This window comes from Scomber japonicus, chromosome 18, assembly GCF_027409825.1.
Source record: "Scomber japonicus isolate fScoJap1 chromosome 18, fScoJap1.pri, whole genome shotgun sequence".
In the NCBI taxonomy this organism is placed as follows: domain Eukaryota; kingdom Metazoa; phylum Chordata; class Actinopteri; order Scombriformes; family Scombridae; genus Scomber; species Scomber japonicus.
This window is the reverse complement of record NC_070595.1, coordinates 22,638,360-22,657,124: the sequence shown is the minus strand read 5'-3', so window position 1 is coordinate 22,657,124 and position 18,765 is coordinate 22,638,360. Positions and strand designations below refer to the sequence as shown.

The 18,765-nt window shown below is 41.0% G+C and overlaps 1 protein-coding gene across 2 annotated transcripts; it reads left to right on the top strand.

The window, feature by feature from the left end:
• The first annotated feature begins 609 nt into the window (after positions 1–609).
• On the top strand, positions 610–16,079 carry prkacaa (protein kinase, cAMP-dependent, catalytic, alpha, genome duplicate a). 2 transcript variants are annotated; one of them, XM_053339219.1, is made up of 10 exons: positions 610–1,363; positions 10,919–10,980; positions 11,438–11,566; positions 12,035–12,133; positions 12,218–12,300; positions 12,387–12,513; positions 12,636–12,731; positions 12,933–13,055; positions 14,359–14,523; positions 15,570–16,079. In XM_053339219.1, exons 1-10 carry the CDS (start codon positions 1,318–1,320, stop codon positions 15,693–15,695), a joined length of 1,056 nt encoding a protein of 351 aa, XP_053195194.1. In that variant the 5' UTR covers positions 610–1,317; the 3' UTR covers positions 15,696–16,079. The 2 variants fall into 2 exon arrangements, with proteins under 2 accessions (XP_053195194.1, XP_053195193.1); XM_053339218.1 differs by lacking the exon at positions 610–1,363 and adding an exon at positions 6,980–7,392.
• The last annotated feature ends 2,686 nt before the right edge of the window (positions 16,080–18,765 follow it).

Sequence of the window (18,765 nt, the reverse complement as noted above, 5' to 3'; positions counted from 1 at the left end):
TGTGTCACTTGTTTTTCAGTATTGATTACAGAAACAATAAACCACTTTTTTTAATGAAACTAATACATTTATGCTTGTAGTTATGAATAATTGTACCACACAAGTGCTTTAATTCTACCCACAATAAGGTTAAACAACAGTGTCAACTGTATAAAACAATATCAGTACGAGTGGCCCTTTATATTCTCACATTTTACTAAAAATAGCCTGTGTTAACGTCACACCCAATCACAGACCGGTCGGGTAAAAGGGGTGGCTAGGCTACAGAACAGCCTTTTGAAGATCCTGCACTGCAAATAAGAAGATGAATGCAAGATCTTAGCGTTTGATTTGTGTTGTGCATGGAACTCAGTGTGATTAATACAAACAGCTGATTATTAAAAAACGAAAAGATAAAAAAAAAAAAAACAGTTACAGTTGTGGGCGTATTGGCTACTAGCAATACTGAGAGGCGGGATGAAGCCGTTTGACAGTCCAATCGCATCAATGCAGTAATTGCATGTATTAACGCTCATCCAATCAGCGCTCGACGTGTGACGTCTATCATGTTATTGTCGTTCCATGCAGCCAATCAGAGGGGAGCAGAGGCGGGACCTGATGGATGGATGACTGGAGTTTCCCTTGCGGTGTGAAGATTAATGGAAAGGGTCTGTTGATCTTAGCAATCGACTGTCAGATGGTTGGTCCGAGGAAACCATTGCACTTAACGCCTGGCTTCGAAGCGAGTGGAGAGATATCCGTTTGAAATAATCTGCAGCGGATAAAAAAGCGAATAAACCGGACAGCATTTTTGTTATCCAGATCTGAACGGAAAAGGCCTGCCCACACATACAACACCTGGTTAGTTCAGGCCAGGATACGACTGCGAGGGACGCTCGGAGCTAACGCTAGCTGCTCGTTTGACAGACCGAAAAAAAGACGACTTTCGACGATCCGTCTGATGGACTAGAAGCAGATTTTGGATATATTAACACCGTGTCTGGAAATAAAGGACAGTCGAGTTGACATATCTTGCCTTGCTTATTGACGAGGTAACGCTACCAAGCTAACATTAGCTAGCCTCGCTAACCCCCAGCGCCAGTGTTAGCTGCAGACTTGGATAGACCCGCTTGGCTGGACTTCTCCGAACTCACTAAGAAAAACAAAGTGGTGGAGGAATTATATTTCCTCTTACTCAATAATGGTAGCTGTTAGCTAGTACCTAAGTGACAGCTTCATTGAGCCAAGGGACTGCGTTAGCGGTGTACCATCACTTGAACGACTTTGTAAAAGGAAAACTCAGTTCGAGCCCGGGGAGTCCACCATCAGTCTGCCATAATGGGCAACACGCCCACCGCAAAGAAGGGCAATGAGATGGAGAGTGGTGAGTACCCCTTTACCCCTTATTACCCGGAGCTACAGCTAGAGCTGGCCATAATATGCAGCCCTGTCGCTGGGTCGTTTTGCTGTAGTCATTTCCTGTTTCCATAATGGCACAGAAAAAAAGGTACAACTTAACACCACGATAGTGCACCAAGGCCCAGAGACCCTCCACAAAACCACGATATTAGATTACTTTCTACACCCTTCTTTAATATGCATGCAGAGGTGAGGTATTATAAACTTATAAACTGGTTGTTAACTTTTAGTGAAACACTCTCATGTGCGTATGAACTTTGGCCAGGCTGTGGCTGTGATACCATGTTCATCTCAGCTGAGCAGCAGAGCAGCAGGAGGATGTTATTCATTCTCTCCACTGATTTTGTGGGGAAAGCTCGTGATTAAATGCCTCAAGTTATATTCAGAGGTACCAACGAGGATGACAACAACGAGCATTATACAACATTCAGGTTTTCTTTGTGGTTCATGTTTTACAGACACCCCCCCCCCCGCCCCCCTCCCCTCTCCTCACAAGGTTGTGAAAGGCTGCAGTAACATTATAACCTAACAGTTAGTCTGGTGTGGGGTTGCTTTCTTGTGCAGTTCCTAATTACTTCAGGAAATTCATATTCCTCAATGTATAGAAATAAATGCATAGAGTGGAGATGTACATATTATTCAGGAAGTTTCTGTACGTTATGGGTTGAATATTAAAATGTAATGTGGACCTGAGCATTGGCTCCCACAGACTGTGTTTGACATGAAGTGAGCAGAGGAGAGCTGGTTGTTATCAGAGAAGGAAAAAAAGCCACCAGGATGGGGTCATATGATGCACGCAGGGTGATCCTCTCCAGGCAGAAACTTGGAGTTGAGGAGTCTCTTGAACATCATGTGATGAGCAGCATTTAGAACAAGGGCACTTGTATTTGTCACTGTGTGTGTGTTTCTCTCTGTGTGTGTGTGTGTGTGTGTGTGTGTGTGTGTGTGTGTGTGTGCGTGACAGAGCAGAAGGGAGATGCTCCGCTCTTGCTAATAGTATTGTGGGCTGTTGCTTCTCACAACTTTTTTTATTTTATTGATGAGCTCATTGAACATCAGTTTAACATCAGTTTTTATTTAAAGAAAGACACGCAGGGGCATTTATATAAGCTAAAAAAAAGGAAAGTAAATGACAATAACTCAACTCTACATTGAGAAACTCAGAGGTTAACTACTAAATGAGGGAACATTTCCTTTCTGTTTCTAACACAAATGCTCATTCCAAGCATTTGTTGTTTTTTTTTCTCTTTTCTATTTCCAGTTCAGGATCACTGGCCGTGGAGAAGGCCTGGGAGGACACGGTTTAATGTTTTTATCCATAACACCATAAATAACGCTCAAGTGTGCAAAGTCTGAACAGCTATCTGCGAAATGAGCATCAGCTCCTTGTTGCTGGTAGAGAGTAGGTGTGAAGAATGGCCTCCAGTCCCTCTGTAACGTTAACCCATCCCTGGTAACCCCCTGTAACAATGCACATGACTTTCAGGAGTTGTAGTTTTGTCCTTTTTAAATGATCAAGACTTTACTCTAAAATGGGAGGATTAGTGCGTTAGAAGCAGGGACGGAGGAGGCACTGCTCGGGGAGGTTTGTTGACATGCCCTGCATCACATCCTTATCAGCCTGATCGCTGCGGGCCCACCCTGATCCCCAGAGACAGGTGCTGACCAGGGGTCCAGAGCCCACACCCAGTAGCGTTATTTTCCACACGACAGCTTGAGATTAACGACTAGGTGGCATCTTGTTTTGGGTTCTATAGAAAGTTGAGAGTTTTGAAAGCAGGTTCAGGTGTTCAGAGTCAGTTTTCCCCCTGAACTTTCCAGGCTGGAGAAGACGAGCAGAGAACGACGGCAGTAGTATATAGAGCTGAGTCCAGGCCCACAGGAAGAAGCAGGGCGGACAGACACTGTAAACTGCTGCAGGAAGTGAAGGAGCAAGGAAGGTCCAGCCCATGCTCTGCACAGTTAGTCATCGCTTCTACTGAACTATAAGCTTACACAGGCGACCAGGAAAGCTTCATGTTTTGGCATTTTTTAAGACGCTGTGTGTGTTTTTACACTTTCTGGATTTCCTACTCACTAGAGCCTCTGGACGTACTGCAGTGTTGAGACTCCACACAGGCGTTCAGCTGGCTTCCTCCAGCATTGTGTGATGGCTCTTATTCACAGGCTGGCAGAGAGGCTTTTTCAACGAGCCGGTCCCTGTCTGGGGGACACGGGCAGTGAAGAAGGCAGACCTGATCTACCACAGGAGGAGCTAGAGTCTCGCTGCTGGTGTGAGTTTTCATTCTCGATCTGGACAGGAGCATGAATTAGGGGTGGAGCCGCGGCCCTCGTGTTCCTCTAGTTAGCCATTCACAGGCTGAGCTTAAACTCAAGTATTTAACAGATAATCAAGCTGTTTTCGTTCTTTTTTTGTTACCATATTCATATCATGACCTGGTGAGTGAGTGACTTCTAGCTTTGGTTGAGGGATCTTTCATGTTGGCGGACACAGATGCTACTGGTATTAATGGCCAGCAGCCAAGACATATGTGTGTGCATATGTAGTCTGTGTACACAAGTACACACACAGAGCACCCTGTTGTTTGTCTCTGTACTGTCGCCTATTGTTTTCTTCTTACATTTCAAAGGATGGGACTCCTCAGTTACTGTTGGAAGTGTCTGTCAGGCATCGGGCTTCGGGCTGCACAGCGTAACACTATCAGCCTCATCTATTATGCGGTGTAATAACTAACCTATCCAAACATGCATACATACTTAATTCTTTTTGTTTGTTTGTTTGTTTTTTGTGTGTCCTCTTGTGTCATTGTCCTACATACTGCTACTGGTAGGGCTCTAGCAAGTCTGTGTGTTTAGCTCGGAAGTCTTTTCCTGTATTCAACACACTTTAAACATCTGATCAAGACACGCTCAGCCAGTTATGACACGGGGGGACGGTTATATTGAATTCTGTGTGTTTTTGAATTGGCCATATAATGATGTGGCTCCCTGTCAAAGTGCAACTCCCTCTATCTATAAATATCCTTGTGGTTCATGTCCTGCCTCTGCTCTGCACGTAGCTGGTTTGTGTAACAGGGGCAGGTTTGTGTTTTCCAGCGTTGGTTTCTGGTAGCTGGAATTCGGTACCGTTACCCAGCGGTGACCTTTTTTTTTCCCTGTTACTTTACTCTCTCTGTAATAACTAACATGTAACTTCAGTTGTAAAATAATAATAAAACTTCTCAATTACAACATAGAACGTCTTGTTGTGTAAAGTAAACTAAATGATAATAAATTAATAATAAGAAAGGTAAAGAAATTGAAGTTGTTAAGGTGGTGTGCCAAAAAATGCAGCTCTTCAGACACCATCATCATCGCCATCATCATCATCATCATCATCATCTCTGTGGTTGTTTCTGCTCGTACCGTTCCTCTCTGTAGTATTTATAACTGATCTGCTGAGCAAATACCTCCCAAATATCTCCAGATCATGTTGTGTGAACTTGTTAGCACCGCTAGCGAAGGTCCGCTAACTCAGCGCTACAGAAATTAGATTTCCTGTGAATTCATAACAATTAAAGCTTTGTGTTAGTTTGTCCAGTAAAAAACATGGCAGGAAGCGATCAGGATATGGTTCAATTAGGCTGATATCTAAAAATACACACAGGAACACAGGAGAGCAATCTGAGGTGCACGTGTGACCATAAACTAGTAAGAATCTTATCAATATTTATGTGACTTCACATCACAGCCTCATGGGTAAGGTCCAGAAATTTGGTACCCGGTATAACATGAATAGGTACTTGAAATTACACCAACATAATTTAGTCCCTTTTTAAAAGTACTGAGTTCAGTAAGCAACCCTGGTAGTTTCAAGCACTCATCACTCCCTGCCTCTGGTTAAAGGGGCTTTGTTGTAAGCCCACACTGATTACCAGCGGACCTTGCTCTCGAAATGCCAATCAGCCACCTCAGATAAGCTCACAGGACTCAACTAGTAATTTGGCCATCTGGCATTTTTGACCAAGAACAATCCTGAGATGCAAAAATTCAGCAACAGGCAGGACAAATCTGAAGGTGGAGGAACTCACATCAGCAGGCATGTTATGGCCTCATTTGGGGGGGGGGGGGGGGGGGGGGGGGTCAAATTTGTGTCAGGGGTCTGAACGGGTCAAAGCTCATCAGCCGAACCTCCTTCACAACCTGAGGCCCGATTCGGTGACCTGCCGTTGCCACCAGGAAGGGAATTATTGTGAATGAGAGTCAGACATAGAGAGAGAAATGTAAAAGTGTGCTCTGCAATCCAGAGGGTGGGAGGCAGGAGTAGATGACAGACAGAGCAGCCAATCAAAAATGTTATCTTGTAATTATTTGATGTTTTTCTCGTGATTGTTGGTGAAGTTTATGAACTCCAACTACAGAGTGACAGAGGTCTCAACAAATGCTGTAACACACATTGAGCAAACCTGTATTATAGGCATGTCTGTCATTGAAAGGAGTATTAATAGTGTGCAACCTGTGTGTCTGGTGATTAATTACCTACAGTAAACAAAAAATAAACTCATAGCATGCTAAAATGCTATGCTACAGAAATGAGAGCTCCCAGAAAAACAGTCCTGAGCCGTACCTCATCAACTATTGATTTCTTAATCTTACTCACCAGAGGAGCACACTGTGGAGGACCTGTAGGCATCGCATGCACGTGTGTCCTCTTGCATGTGCATGGGACAAACCAAACAGGGGTCCACTCATTTTTTTAAAATGGATGGTAAAAACTCCACAGGCTACCTTTAACTAATCAATTCAGATCTTACAGTAGGATATGAAATTACTTCCCATTGGTGTTTTTTCTGGTAAATGTTTTCTCACTTGTCACAGTGCAATTGATTTCTCCCCTTTTACACACCTGTAAACACCTTTCAAGTTAAAGCGCAGCACTGTTAGCCTTCTCACTGGCTTCTGATGCGCTACATGGGAGCTGTATGCCATCTGAACGAGGCCTTGTGTAGACTGGGACCTGATTTGGCGCGCTTCACAGTTAAATGTCGGTCAGCTCGCCCTAATATAACCCCCTCTGTTCCTGCGTCAGAGTGGGCCAGCGAGGCCCAGGGGAAGAGATGTAGGATTGATTTTTTTGGAGGATCAATTCAGCGCTGGCACTACACAAACTCTGGTGCATTTGGGCAGGGAGAAAAAGTTTCACCGAGGTTTGTGCGTTCCTGCTCTGCTAGCGTCTCCTGAGAGAGCTGCTTTTATGTTTTGGAAAACACCCAGATCGACCGTGAAAGTTTTTCATCACAGATGTGACATCTGATTGGTTCTGCTAATTAGGGAAAGTTTTAGCTGCATCTTGGATGTAACTAGTTCATCTCAAGGGTCTTCACATAGGCCCAGTTTTCCATAGAACTTCCTGTCTGGGTTGGATAAATATACCAGCTAGTGTTTTAATGCCCCTCCCCCTGATGATTATGCCCCTGTTTAGATCAATATGTATCTTCTGTGTGTGCGCACATGTGTGTGTATGTGTGTTTGACATGAGAGGGAACAGCAGAGAGTACTTTGTGTACAGAATAAATATTGATACAAACCAAGCAAGGGTCCAATTGATCTGTGTGAGTGTAACGGGAGCAGCGCTGCTCTATATGCTATGTTTGACTGCACACTGGAGGTGGATACTACTTTCTAAACTTGGTCCCTGGCAAAGTGACGGTCACGGGAAAGACTGAAGACACAACCCTGCCGGCAAGGACACTTGACTGGTGGCTGCGGATGATTGGGGCTGCTGATCCGACCAGAGTGCTCGAAGAGGGGGAGGATAGGTCATGAGTCAGTGGCTGTGAGGGAAGAGGCCAAGGAAGAAGAACCGGGGAGACTTTGCAGGGCTAATGTGTGACAGGAAGAGCTCCAGAAGGCATGCAAGGGAAGGGAAGAGGGAGTCATCCTCGCGCTCTAGTGAATCAGGGTCGCGCTCGGCAGATGCTGCAGCGGCCGAGGTACCCATAGTCATTCCAGATGGTAAGGAATTTGGGGATACAAGAGAATCAAGGTGTTGATCACCTGCAACTCTCCTATGGTAGTAATAGCAGCTAAGCCTCCTAAATCTAACAGCAGCGAGAGACTAAGGTCAAGATCATTCCTGGAAGACAGCTGATGATTTGAACTAGTTTTGCAGCAGCATTCACATCTCTCTCTTCCAGGAAAGAGATCCATTTGTGGCTCTTTGTGCATGGAAGTGGGAGTTAAGCAACTTTTAACGGGAAATGTTTTCTCCCTGGTGACCGGTCTGCTTCCATCGCTCTCTGTGGGACCAACAGCGCTCTCGACATGTTTATGCAAACTTTGGTCTTTGCCGATCTTGCTGGCTTTCTCCCATCCTATAGTTGGAGCTGCAGGTCTTAAGAGAGTTTGCAGGAAATCACATTAGCTAGATCAGGATTAAGCTTGTCTAGTTTTTTTTGGGAATGTATGAGTGACTCATGAGAAATCTCTGTGTAGATAGATGCTACTTATTTTGTAAGCTTTTCATAATAATCATCTCAGTTTTGTAATCTAGATATGTCATTCAAAAAGATTATTAGTTTAAATATGCATTTCCAAAAGTTGGTGAATGCACTTTCACTATTGACAGCTCACTGGCTGTATTTAAACTGTGCTGCAGGCTGTTGTTTGGCATCGATTACCTTTGCAGATAGACATGCCACATTATACTGAAAGGCTTGACATGGTTTATGTTTCCACAGATTATCAGTAGTTCATAAGCGAGTATAAATAATACTTTTTATTCCATTGTCAATATTAGTGAAGTTGTTGTTAAAGTAGATCATTTGGATCTATGCTGAACAGAGAAGCATGAGACTTTTTCTTTGCTCTCGCTGTACAGTGTCATAATTTAGCGCTACAATAAAGAGAAACTATTGTTCTTTTTTTTTTCTCGACAGTAGTTGTTCATTTACAACCTTGATCCTGTGTCCCAGGCTGATGGTGGAAATAGCTGTGCTCTGTCAGCTGCTCAGGCTGGTGTTCTTAAAACTAGTACACAGATAGTAAGGAAGAATGAGGAAGGACTGGTTATCTACATGTTCCCACAGAGCTCTGCGATTGGCCTCATAAAGATAAGGCCAAGAAAAATGAACTTCTGCATATGACACCATATGTGCCAAGCTGTCAAAATCTTTCCATGAGCATGCCTGTCGCTCGATAAAAGCATATATGAGTATTTGTGTGTGTGTGTGTGTGTGTGTGTGTATTTTTTCATTGCCATGTTGTTAGCTGTGTTCATTCGAAGACTTGTAGCCTCATATTAAAATGCACCCTTAGCACAGATCAGTTGTGTAGCGAGATCCTGACTGAAGTCTCTGAAGATGGGTTTCTCAAGAGTAACCCTAAAGGGCTCACCATTACTATGATTATATCAGTTCACTTATTGAAGCTGACAGTGGACTATGTCAAGCCTCAGAAAATGTTATCATGTGATATAAAAGAACTTGTTGTTTTTTTAATTGAAATCAACGTCAGATATCTCAGAAATAGGCCACACGATGTACGAATAGACACGCCTGGTTTTGTGGTGTGGGACTGTAGCTTCCTCCAGCATGTTCAGTCCTAATGTCTTCTTTGCAAAACTGCTAAGGCCTCATCAAGACTCTGCCACCCTGGACCTTAATGTCATTGCTGTGTAGTTTTGCCTGTGTTTGGGGTCACTTGAAAACAGGAGTTGGGTAGGGCTGGGCGATGGGGCAGAATCAAATATCACAATATGTTTGACCAAATACCTCGATATTGATATTTTGACAATATTGTAATCAGTAATGTGGATGTAATGATGAAGTGGATAAAGGCAGATAAAAGAAGAGCCTGTTAAGCTCAGAAAATTACATTTGTACTCCAATGCAGCCTTTATAAGCATAAAAAGACTACTACACTTATTCCATATCACGATATTAAGATATACAAAATCTGAGATGTTATCAATCAAATATCACTATCGATATAATATAAATATATTGCCCAGCCCTAGATAGCATAGCATAGCATAGCATAGCATAAATGTTATGGTGAAAAGACAGTTTGGTCTCAACAGACTTATAGATCCACTCTGATTTTGAGCGTCCTACATCCTTCTCAGCAAACTAACTGAGATGTCACACTTTGCCACCCTCTCATAACCGTAACTGTGACCTGTGAAGCACCTGTCTAACAGTTTTAGGGTCTCACCTTTTAGCTCTTTTTTTGTTGCTGCAGTTCTCAATCACTAGTACCTGATTTTGAAGATGGCATTTACTCAACAACTTTACAACAACAGTGTCCTACTCGATCTATTTTCTGTGGGATTTTCAGGACCTTGGAGGGGTATTTTAGTACTCCTTCATTTATGGGTACAAATCAGTTGTTTGAGACCACCATAAGATAAACAAGTGAGTCCAAACTGCAGTCAAATGAATGCAGACTGTCCAGGTGATCACATCGCAAGGTTGGGGCCGGCTTTGTATTATTGGCCGCCACATGCAAGAGGCAGCAGTTGCAAGCTTTTTTCGACTTAATGACTAAATAATTACCTTTGCGAGACAAATGAGAATATATTGTGCACTTTCTATGCGGCCACTCATAGACTAACGTTAGTGCAGCGGAGCAGCAATCCCCAGCAGTAACAATCAAGACTGGCTGATTAACACACACTGTAGCATTAAACATCTTAAATCAACTTTAAGGTGAAGAAATACTCTGTACTCTCAGTCTGTTTGAAATGAAAAACTCTGCGCCCACTCAGTTCATTGGACGACAACAATGTCTTTCTCCGGAGCTGCTCTCCACTGCTGGAGTCATGTTGTTAATAACACAGCAGAGCACTCCACCTCCCCCTTTTTGTTGTTGTCATACAAGCAGGAGACTCTACAATACTTTCAAATTGATTAATGAATTAATGCAGTTAACTTATTTTTTTTCCAAAGGCTGTGGACCATTTATCTTATCTGCCAGTTCTGTTTCATATTGTTTTTGGTTGGACATGATGACACCAGTGAATGGTTTGGTACACAGTTATAATGTGCCAGAAACTGAAAATAGTACCCCTTTTTCTATGCATTTAATCGAAAATCAGTTTTGAATCAAATCGGTTCCCAAGTATTGTGATAGTATCGAATCAGAAGATAAGCATAATCAATAAGATAATGTGTCACAAGCTTCATTTTTCATCTTTTTGTTCCATCTTGGTTTAAAAATCTAATCCCTGTGGACACTTTTTTTCTCTTCAAGTCATGATTTTCTTTTTTCAATTAAACACACAATACTCTAAAGGTGCACACCACACCATGGACGTTCTTTAGCCTTTGCTGTCTGCATCTCCAAAACACTACATTGACAGTATTTATCTTGAACATATTATGTATCATATGCTATGAAAAACAATGTCTCCTCAATTGTATTTATTATATTTTATTATGAGGGTGTTGTCTGGGTCTTAGTGATTACATGAGTTAACCTGTAAAACTAAATCATTTATGTCTGGACTCTAATGTATTTTGAACTTTGCTCTTAATTACAGTGAAGGAGTTTCTTGCCAAAGCCAAAGAAGATTTCCTGAAGAAATGGGAGAATCCAGCACAGGTGAGAGAATAAAAACAAAATGAATCTGTTTTTAATCACTATTGTTCATAATCATTCTATCATTTTATAACTGTACCGTGTTATTGTTTGTCTACAGCTTTATTTTTAGACTCGACTCCTGTTTTCACATGCTTGTCCATTCAGACTGACTCATGGAAGTAGTCCCACCCATGAACAGATTAATCCTTACTTATTTTAGAGGGACAGTGCACCCTCTGCTGGACTAATGTGAAACATGTCCTGTTTTTCCCCCATGAGTACAACTCAAATGTATACTCTCAATAAACATAAACCAGCATGTATAATCCTCATTAAAACAGCAAATACCTGTTATTGACATGACAATACCTAGGTGAGATATTATTTAGAAAAATAGTGAGCTAAAGTAGTTGTAGACCTCTTCGTAGTATGTTGTCTTGCACCTTTTCTCTTACTAACTTCCTCTTCTACCCCTCAGCAAACTGCGGCGTTGGACCATTTTGAGCGTTTGAAGACCTTAGGCACTGGTTCTTTTGGTCGAGTCATGCTGGTTAAACACAAAGAGTCGGGCCAGCATTTTGCCATGAAAATACTTGACAAACAGAAGGTACAGTACATCAAGGCGTGATAATCTAGAGGAGTGCTACTTAGTAAATGAATGTGAATGTATGACTCTATATTACGATAATATCTGTTATGTAGAAACTTAATCATTAAATATACTCAGGAGTTGGACGGCCTTAATTAGTGTTTATAATAGCAGTTTCCTAATGAAACTAATCATTCAGACAGCCAACAGTGATCCATATGCACTAACTACACAAGTATATTGACTACAAAGGGGTTACTCACTTTTGTGTTTCTTTGTATAACGCTGCAAATCATGTCTTCTTAGATCAATTCTTGCTTTAGGGATGGAGGAGCTCATGTTCATATACTAACTTGGTAATATTAGGACATTGAAAGACTTCTCGAGTCAAATAGCATTCCTCTTTTTGTGTCTCTGTAATAAGCCTGATGAGCTGTTTTAACGACCTATTTAACCTGAGTAAGCCTCTGTCCTGATCCCTCTCAGGTAGTGAAGCTGAAGCAGATAGAGCACACACTGAACGAGAAACGTATCCTTCAAGCTGTCAGCTTTCCCTTTCTGGTGCGACTGGAGCACTCGTTTAAGGTACGCATTGAAAAGTTCATTATTTTATGTTCCTCATTTTTAGAGTGTGTTTTGGCATATCAGACTTTGCTTGTCTCCCAATAGGACAACAGTAATCTGTATATGATAATGGAGTATGTACCTGGGGGCGAAATGTTCTCACACTTAAGGAGAATTGGTAGATTCAGGTAAGTTGACTTTAGGTTAAAACAACTGAAATATTTCCATACACTTACTGGCCCACTGTTAATATTGTTGCTGGTCTTTTTTGCAGTGAACCCCATGCCCGCTTCTACGCAGCCCAGATTGTACTGACCTTTGAATACCTTCACTCTCTGGATCTGATCTACCGAGATCTGAAGCCAGAGAACCTGCTCATTGACCAGCAAGGTTACATACAGGTAAATTTTGCACCTTTTTTTTTTTTTTTTTTTTTTTTTGCTTTTTAGCCATCAATAACAGTTTCTAATTGGTCTGTAAAAATGTGTGGTCAGTGCTCAGAGCTGTATACTGTATTCCCCAGGTAACAGATTTTGGATTTGCAAAAAGGGTAAAGGGCCGAACCTGGACACTTTGTGGGACTCCAGAGTACCTGGCACCAGAGATCATCCTCAGTAAGGTGAGTGTTCAGCTTGACCCACAGTGAATGGCACTGCTATTATGTGACAAGGAGTTTTCAGATCGATGTAGGACTTAATGTAGGAAACCATTTCAGAAATCAACTTTAGGACTGCAGTACAAATTTCTGCTTGTTTTTGTATTTGTACGTTTTTCTATTTAAGAGTTATTCAACTGCTCTTCATTTCCTTTCATATTCCAGGGGTACAATAAAGCAGTGGATTGGTGGGCTCTGGGAGTGCTGATATATGAGATGGCCGCTGGGTACCCCCCCTTCTTTGCAGACCAGCCTATTCAGATTTATGAGAAGATTGTATCAGGGAAGGTGAGTTTACAGTGGCCTACCTGAATAATCCCTTTTTTATTTTTGTGAGTAGTTCAATTTTCCCAGAACAAATTTCGTTCACTGGGGGTGATTCTCTGAAGGTTTCATCATTCATTCCAGTAACCTTTTCCTACATTTGTATTGGTTTTGACTACATGGAAAGGATTTAAGGAAAAAAGGTTTATGAAAAAATGTAAAGTTAATGGAAACTTACACTTCATGTAGTTAATTTATTTTGTAAAGTAAACTTTGAAATCACTAGAATGGGGTGTCTGATTGACTCACCTTAATTAGTCTATTGCCCTTTGCACTGTTGCATCAGCAGTATTGGATCAAAAGCAAATTTACTCCCCCTTGCATTGAAATACAGTCTTATTGGAAAACTGTGTTTGTGTTATTTTTGTTTTAATTTACAGGATACAGTTGAGAATACATAACTTCCATCCATCCATCCATTTTCTGCTACTTATCTGGGGCCAGGTCACAGTGGCATTAGGCCGAGCGATAAATTGTGTGACTTGCATTATTTTATTTTTATCTTTCATATTAATAAATGCTTGTTCTTTGTAAATATATTTAATTCTTTTGAAGATGAAACTTAAAAACATTCAAATCTCTCATTTACAAAGCACTCAGGTATTTGTCTTGGGGACATATAAATAACTCATAACTCTCAGAGCACATGTACAACAGGATATATACACAGAGTTTCCATTTTATCAGGTACATACATTAGTAGTGTACATGCCAACAAATCATGCATCAAGTGACGGCAGTGAACGATGTAATCCGCATCATATAGTACTCTTCAGAGCATTGGAACTAAACAAGTGCCCTCAGTGACCTTGACATTGGCCTCATAGTTGGTCAGTGGGGCCGGTTTTACCATCTCCCAAATGGCTGTCATCTCTGGCTTTCATTTTCAGCCTTTCCAAAGATTTAACTAAACAATGGTGAGAAAAGCAGTGATAAATGATCTTGCAGACAAAAATGGTTTATGCATCAGAGGAGATGAGGGGAAAATGGAACTGTGCAAACAAGCAGATGTGTCAAAACCAGATAAATCGCATCCAAATTTAACTGTAGTGGACTCAATGTCATTTTAGAACACACCACTGTGTCAGCTGTTAATGTTGTGAGCAAAGCAAGTATGCAGTGCACACACGAGCATCACAACTGGACCTTTGTTGAACCTTATCTTAACCTGCAGCTGTGAGCCAGAGTATTGTAATCTATTGAAAAAGCATAGCATGAGAACATGAAGATGGAGAACACACTCTTACTGTGCTTTGACTGTTTGCAGGTTCGCTTTCCCTCCCACTTCAGTTCAGACCTGAAGGATTTGTTGAGAAATTTGCTGCAGGTGGACCTGACCAAGCGCTTTGGCAATCTCAGGAATGGAGTCAATGATATCAAGGGCCACAAGTGGTTCGCCACCACTGATTGGATTGCCATCTACCAGAGAAAGGTGAGATGCTAGCCGCCAGTTTTCCTCTGGACTGCAACAGTAGGACCAGCCCTACAAACACAAATGTCTGTCCCTGACTGACTGAGTAATAAAGTTACATCATTGGTTGCCCAAAGGCTACTTTTGGCACCTACTGGCAGCAATGGCAGAGATTTTGAGCCAGGCTAAAAGCTGTTGTAATATATGCTGTTGGACTGTTAATATGTCTCTTTATTAAGTTTTTAATTTTTTTTAATTTTTCAGGCACATAAGTAACCATTTAAGTACCCATTATATGCTCAGTTTATCCAAATTACACCTATTTAGATATTTGTGCCAGTGTTTTCGGAGGCGTGAGGAGCCACTGGCTAGGTTTCCGATTCCTGAGATGATTGGCCAGTGAAAGTCCATCATCATCCAGGGAGAATATGATCCGATAAACTGATCTGTTCAGCTCTTTGCTAATTTACAGCTGGCTCTAATGTCTCTGCAGCCTTTTGATATATGATATAATTCCTTTCTGAAGATAAATGTTGGTCTCACAGATTAAATCTAACAGTTGTAGCTGCCACGTTAGTTTGTCTGAATGTAAAGTGAAGCTTCATGTTTTCAACGGACAGAACAACAGTGCTGCCTCTGGGGCTCTAGATGTACAGATATACAGATATTACCACATTTCAATAAATATAAATCTATTAAAATAAACGCATCAGGTTATTTTAAATGTTTTAATTTATTAAGCTACACAACAGCTTGGATTTTTATTGTAGTTTCATTACAGGCCTAATAACACAATTTACTGCATGAGGAAAATGTTAGTCATTTTGTCATAGTTCAGTGAGGCAGGTGTGTCAAAGCTGAGCTGGTGCTGTCAGTGAGTACGCTGCTGTTCCAACTGCAGAATACCTTACCGCATCCTCCCATACTCAGAAGTTTAAACTCCCGAAACTTACTACTTACCATGTCCAACTGAATGACTTTGCATGCTATGTCTTTGGTGCTCTGTATCATTGTGACTAATGATAACAATTTGCTTGTCTTGCTGTGTGTGTTTTTTTTTTTTTTAGGTGGAAGCTCCCTTTATTCCTAAGTGCAAAGGCCCCGGTGACACGAGCAACTTCGACGACTACGAGGAAGAGGAAATCAGAGTCTCCTTCACAGAGAAGTGTGCAAAGGAGTTTGCTGAGTTCTAGATTCCAACCACGAGTAGCGACGAGACAGGGATAGTGAAAGTAATAGGGGGTCTGAAGAAAGGAAGCACTAGGGTGGACTGCTAACTTGCTTATTTGTAATGACGACAACATTGTAAAATCCCCCCCCAGTGGAAAGGTAGGCAAAGTGAAGAAAGATCCAACAGAACCAGCAGTGTTGCCTTTTCTGATTGTTTAATTGTTACCTATTCATTTTATTTATCCCTCTTGTGTTTGTGGCAGGGGCTTGAGGAGAACAGACATAGGTTGTGTGTCTGTTCAGCTAGACTTGTATCTCTCTGATGTTGTAATAACATGTTTTCAGTCTTTGCAGGTTGAGGCATTGATTTTCTGTTAAGGTACTGAATCTGCTAGCCTCCTTTTTTTTTTTTTTTTTTTTTTTTTTTTTTGAAAGGCCACTCTCTACAAGCTTCTCAAAGAGTGGTTGTTGTATCTTGTCACCCTGGTCCCCCCAAACCACCCCCCACCCCCCCACCCACCTCAACCCCCCCTTCCATCTCTCCATCCTGAATCTGTCCAAGCAATACCAAGTCCAACAGATGTGCCTATCACAATGCCAACTGGTTGGAAAACTGTGTCGAAAGCATTGGTGCAGAGCTTTGGCTGTGGTGGCGTCGGCCCCTCGTGGTCGGATTTTTTTTTTGGTTTTGAAAGCTTGAAACTCTCTGCACCTGCCTTTGTCTGCTCAATGTGGCATGATTATTGGGTAGATGATACACTCACTGCTTGCAGATGAAGCAGCGGTGACCTCTTTGATCGGAGTGAAAATGATTTATGACAGTCAACTTCATCAAGGTCTTACTCGTTTTTTTTGGGGACCTGTGAGAAATGGTAAACATGAGGTCTGCATTTAAGTCTGTCTTTCTCTTAGCTGAATTTATTAGAGCATTTTCAAAATCCTATTGGTGATCATTTTGTCCTTTTTATGTCAATCTCTGTGCTTGTGTGTTATTTAGTGCTGAAGGGTGGGTTAAAAAGCTGTGATTTAGCAGCAAACTAACATTGTGGTCACACTCCTGACTATTGTTTATTTAATTCATAGTACATTTATACATGTATATTGATATATATATATGATAGAGAACACAAAATATCCATCTTTTTTCAACATTGTCTCATAGCTGTGAAACTGATTTAAGATTTCATAAATAAAACAAATATAAATTCTGCCAAAATTTGCAAACTTGACGAACATTGCAAAGTTTCCTGTATGTAATTATGATGGTGGTGGATTTTAATACGCAAAAAAGTAGCAAAAACGTTTCAACAAAATGTGCATGTTATTTTTGTACAATATCACTTTTAAAGAAAGAAGGCAGAGCATTATGCTTTATTTGTGCAGAGGTACCCGAGATCATGGATAACAAGCTTAACTATTAACACGGACTCTCAGCTGCTCTTATTTTGAAAATGAAACAAAAACCCCAGTTAAAGTTCTTCTTCTGGGGTTTTGTTCGTTATTCTGTTGGAGGGCGAAAGTTGGCTCATAAATGTCACTGAGCTTGTGCTTCTTCTCACCTTAATTATTGTTTTTTTTTTTGTTTGTTCCCCCCCTCCTCCCCCCTTTCTCTTGTATATACCCTTACATGTAACACCTTCAGACAGATTTACAGTCCAACCAGATTTTTTTTTTTTTTTTTTTTTGGACTGCTGAGATTGGGGTGTTTTTGTTTCCGTTTTCCAGGTTTCAATGTAACAAATTAAACAAAGGAAGCTAACCCAAAGCTGTCCCCTTTTTTTTTTGCCAAGTTTATTTCTGTGTATGCAAGACAATCGCAGACCAAATCTTATCGCTGGTTTGTTGACTGAACACATTGTTTTGGTTTCATGAAGGATGTACGCTTTTTCGCGCCCCTCTCCCCCCCCCCCCCCCTTAACCCTCCATAGGCCCTAGGTGCTAGACTTTGTCCATCTCACTGAAATGCTTCTGTGAATTGTTTGATGTGCATCAATCTATTTGTCATAAAGTCTTGTAACATGACATTTTTGAGAATGTTTTCGACTCTAAATGATTTCAGTAGGCTTGAGTAATTATTTTGGCAGTCTCTTAATGTAATTGAGATCAAACGCAGGATACCTTTTTTGAATGTCTTGAATTGTCTGATGGAGATGTTTTCATTGCTGTTTGGAAACATGATGTGTATTTTTTTATTATACATGTTTCTCTGGTGAGCTTGGGTTTTTCTTGCATGTGGTAAAGCTACAACGGCAAGACATCTCCTGGACCTGAGACATGTTTGAGACACCCGACAGTCTCTGCTGTTTTAACCTTCTTTTTTTTTTGATTTGTTAGAGCATCACAATTGAACAATGCAGTGGATCACCAACCAACTTAGCGAAGCACACGCCACACCTTTTCAAAATCTCCTATTTAACTGATTTGTGCTAATTCTTTGAAACTTTCAAGACAACACTGTAACGCTTTTGATGAGAGCACGTGTAATATCTTTGGTCTTAATGTTCTGACAAATGACTAAATCAGAGTTGGTGGGTAGACGGCAATGCCGCCTGATCCACTACAGATACTGAGGCCATTACAAATGCTTTATTTTATTGTTTCCGATTCACAACGTCTTGTCATTTGTCTTTTAATTCTTTTCTATCAGCACTATCAACTGCTCTCTGCTCATCTGAGTTTTTTCTCCTGTGTTTGCCTTCTATTTTCATCAAGTTTCCACATTCAGACATAACACTTTTTACATCTGAGATGTTTTGCGTTCATATTTTCTAATTGTATTTTCAAAAAAAAGGAAGAAAAAAAAAGAAAAAACAGAACATTAATCTTTTCCTCATGACCTGGGTACAGTGATTGTGTAGTCTATTGTACCTTTTGGGAAACAATACTGTATATCCTTGCCTTTGACAGTCTTAACTATCTTACCCTCTGGAGAACTTGACAGATACCCTTAGAACACAATGAGTATGTTAAAAAAATATACATAAAGTAATATTTTGCAAAATGTATCATTCCAATAAAGTTTTACTTGTTAAGACTAATATGTCTGGGGTTATATGTGAGCTCTCACTTCACCTTGCACAATGTCACACCTGG